Below are 4,074 nucleotides of genomic sequence, written 5' to 3'. Positions count from 1 at the left end.
TTTATTTTTGCCGTAAATCCAGCCTGAATGTTTGGGTCGGCGGCAGGGGGAGGGGTCCTGACACCTGTATGCCAACACACACAAGTTCACGGTCACAGCCATGTTTAGTACGGAATGTCTGGTGACTGCCATGACTTGCCCATTTTGACTACCAGCTCTTTTGGAGCATCATATCACGTCAGAGAACTGGTGGTCACGGGTTAGTGACTTGTGGGGTTGTGTATGTATTATATTGAGCAGAAAAGATATTTTCATACCGACTTTTGGGAGTAATTTTGTAATGGGAGCTCGATGCCTCACATGGGCCTTGCAGAGTAAAAATGCAGAGAATATTCCCACCCTTCTGCTCCATACATGTGTGACAGTCACGAGGGAACCATTTCTGTGCAGCTGCACTGATTTGGTGTGATTGATTGAATTAGAGCTGTGGTGTGTTGATCAAAGTCCATCCCCACCCTCCTGACCTACATGTACTTCATAAGGAGCATACACATTATGGTCGTCTGGTATACAGGAGCTCCACACTGATCAAAGTTCATTACCCTCCCATCCCCGTCAAACTGGCCTACTCATTGTAGAACTCTCTAAACCTGATCCTGTACTAGTACAGTAGTAGGTATCAAATTTGACATCAAATTAGTGAATTACATTCAGGGATGGTATATGCCAATAGTGCTAAATTTCACGTGGGGATGTCATATAGGACAAAGAAACTTTGATTTGGTAGGGCTTGGATGTACAGATTAATACAACTACATATATGTAGGGTTAACAAAATACCCACTCTATGTAGATAGATATGTTCAAGGCATGTTGACATGTTGTTTGTTTATTGACAGACCATGGAGGGGAGGAGCCAAGTGTACAACATTCCTGTAGTCCAGCCGGACCTGCGGCGCGAGGAAACCATACGACAAATAGTCGACGCCCTGGACTACCTCGACAAGGTGGCCAACGATGTCTTCGACAGGATATCTTCCCGTGTGGCGGACAATCGGACGAGACTCCAGGCAGTGAACACGAGAATCAGCACCGCTCAAGCCAAAATCAACGCAATCCAGGGCAGCAGGAAGGCCACGAAGGTTTTCTCCAGTGCGAAGTACCCGGCGTCAGATGAACTAAATGAGTACACATCACTGTTTAACGGAGAGACAAAACTTCTGGAGCCACGCAGGACCAGCTACCACCTGCAGAGTAAGCACCCTCCAGTGGATGAACGGGTTCTGAAGGAGAAGCTGCAGTACTACAACGTCCACCTCAACATCAAGAAACAGGACAAGGCAGTGGACGCTAAGGAGGGCCTGGGTCGTCTGCCCAGGAACATCAACTCTGTCAGCTCCCTGCTGCTCTTCAACACTGCTGAAAATCCGTGAGTACTTCTTGTGTCTTTATTTTTCTTGCCTTGGAAGTTGGATAGATGAATGTTTAAAAAAATAATGTTAAAAACAAGATGTCCACATCATTCATGCAAGCTACAGTTCCTAGGAAAGCTGCTAGGTTCTTCTGAAATATTAGTTCTGACTCACTTAAGGCATAAACATTTACCAAATAATTTTTGATAATTCAAATATAGCTCCCTTGAGTCATCCTGTTCACAAACCAACCAACCAATAAACAGAAAAGCATTGGAAACATCACCTTCCTGGTGAAGGTACATTTGACAAAAGTCCAGGTACCATTTGTTAAGAATGCTCGTTCAAATGATGTGTGAAATAGGACAATGCCAGAAACAAATTGAGTCATAGATCTTCTAATCTTGGTTTTTCAATATCGGCCTCTGAAATTGTAGAGGGGAATGTTATAAATGTCTTTGGAAAGTGTGAAGTGTTTCCAAAAGTAGCAAATATATTTCTTTGAGCTCCCATGAACCAAGCAGTGATCTGCATAATACCAGGTAATTCACGTCCTCTCACCCCCGTTCTCCATCATGGTTTGACCCTGCCCAGTGATGAATTCTCCTGTCCAATACAAGATGATGAGAAAATTGGTTGCTGCCCGACAGACAGCAGTGTGACCTTTATCAATAGTCCACTGCCGTGGGTCTGTCCACGGCACATTGATCGACTGTCACTGCTGATATTAGTCTGTAGTCCCTCCCATCCCCCACACACAGCAGAGCAGACCCGGCTTTCACTGGACCAGTTTAGGTTAAAGTCTTTTCAGATCTTGAAGACATCTTATCATGACAACTTATCCCTAAGAAAAGTTGCCATGCTGGATTTCTGTTTGCATTATAACTTCATAAGTAATGAATTTTGCTGTCCGTGGAGGATTTTTGTCTTGGAATTTAATTAAAGAACCTCCAGATCTTCAGTCCCTGTTGTACATTGTACTAATAACTTATCCTGTGAAATACTGGATGGATTGTCATCATTATGGTTGGTATATCTGCTTCCACCATAGCTAATGAAATATTTTAATCCATGATATTTTAGGCTTTGAATTCTTGTCTTCACAGCTTATCCTGACAAAATTCCTAAGCACTAAACATCTGGGGCCAAAAAAATCTGGGAAGATGATGGAAGCCTCATTTCCCATCCTTAGAACTTTCCCGACATTACCACGCCATGTCCATTCAAACTGACAGAAACTTTGAAAGTTCTTCAGAATTGTGGGCATGAAACTTCAACTTGAACTGGAGAGATGAGTTGTTGTTGGCATTGAACCAACAAACTCTCCAATGACTCCTCTGTAAGCCTGACCGCCTGGCTGGTTTCAGATTGCCTGTAATTTATACGGCTTGCGCTGTATCCGATATGGTCCATATCGCATGACTAACTCCTGCTTTATGGCTACAGCAGGGCTGGCAGGGCTGCTAGATGCCTCAGGATTAGTTTGAAGGGCGAAGTATGAAGTATGATATCATATTGAACTGTAATCTTCACTTCAACCTTTGCAGACACATAGAGGGCATTAGGATTATCCACGGCTGTAAGCTCCATGGCCATGGTGGCACACACAAGGTCGTTTGTATAGACAACCTTGGGTAACACCTGCAGAGGGGGGGGAGAAATTGGAGTGGATGCTGTGAGAAAAGTTTGCCCAGATCACTGTCAAAACATTTGGGCAATCAATGAAGGAAGTCTTTGATGGAGGACAGGGAAGGCTGCTAGCATGTCACACAATGTACCACTGACTGGTCAGTTTGATACTTGAATGTTCGGTGGATACATCAGTCTCCAAATGCCAGAGATCACGAGTTAAATATTGGTAGAAAGATACCATCATGTTGAGAAAAACAAGCTGAAATTTTTCATTATGTCCACTGACAATTAAAGGTGACCTGCAGGGTATCCAACACATATACTCTTAGTTCAAGTTGAAATCAACATCCCATATTATATTGTACGGTAATTCACTTTTTGTCTTGCATTTTTCCCCCCAGGTACAAGAAGTATGTGACCCTTGACCCCCTGGGTGTGGTCACCAAGACGAGGAAGGATATTGAGGAGGAGGAGGAGGGCCTGGCCGACGCCCCGTCAACCATCACCAACCGGGAGCAGCTGGAGCGCATCCAGGCCGAGAACTACTTCTACATCCCAAATATGGGCGATGTGCCGGAGATAGATGTGCCAAACCTGCTGCCTGATCTACCTGGTAAGGGTTAGGGGTCAGAGGGCAGAAGTCACAGGTTAGAGGTTAAGATCAGGGTTAGCATCATGGCTAAGATTTACTTCTACATCCCTGTCACATCACAAATTGGTATGCCCAATCTTATATAGCTAAAAGCTGTTACTGCCAAACAGACTGGATTTATTGTGTAGAAACCCCTTCTAGTGTGATTTATCAGTACTGCAGTATGCAGTTTTTCACTATATTCCTAAAGGCAGTTCTGCTGTTGGATTGATGCCCCTATGTGATGATGTCAACCCTAACTGTAAGGTTCAGTCATTAACCTTGACCTTTCATCTCACCTGTCTTGCAGGAGTGGCAGATGACCTTGCCTACAGTGCTGACCTTGGCCCTGGAATTGCTCCATCCGTTCCGAGTGTCATTCCCGACCTTCCCTCCATCGTGCCTGACGAGATGACACCCTCTGGTCCTGCCGGTGCACCCCCTGGCCCCCCTCCCCCC

The 4,074-nt window shown here is 44.8% G+C and overlaps 1 protein-coding gene across 1 annotated transcript in view; it reads left to right on the top strand.

Moving 5' to 3' along the window:
• Positions 1 to 584: 584 nt before the first annotated feature.
• LOC109477333 (WAS protein family homolog 1-like) overlaps positions 585 to 4,074 on the top strand; it is a 6,028-nt gene continuing 2,538 nt past the window's right edge. Inside the window, 3 exon segments of the mRNA XM_019778527.1 lie at positions 585 to 612; positions 840 to 1,369; positions 3,386 to 3,597. Coding sequence (XP_019634086.1) covers positions 843 to 1,369; positions 3,386 to 3,597 — 739 coding nt within the window. The 5' untranslated portion in view covers positions 585 to 612; positions 840 to 842.

This window comes from Branchiostoma belcheri, unplaced genomic scaffold, assembly GCF_001625305.1.
Source record: "Branchiostoma belcheri isolate BF01 breed outbred unplaced genomic scaffold, Haploidv18h27 scaffold4, whole genome shotgun sequence".
Taxonomy (NCBI): domain Eukaryota; kingdom Metazoa; phylum Chordata; class Leptocardii; order Amphioxiformes; family Branchiostomatidae; genus Branchiostoma; species Branchiostoma belcheri.
Note: the sequence above shows the minus strand (reverse complement) of the source record. Positions and strands in the feature narration are given on the sequence as shown.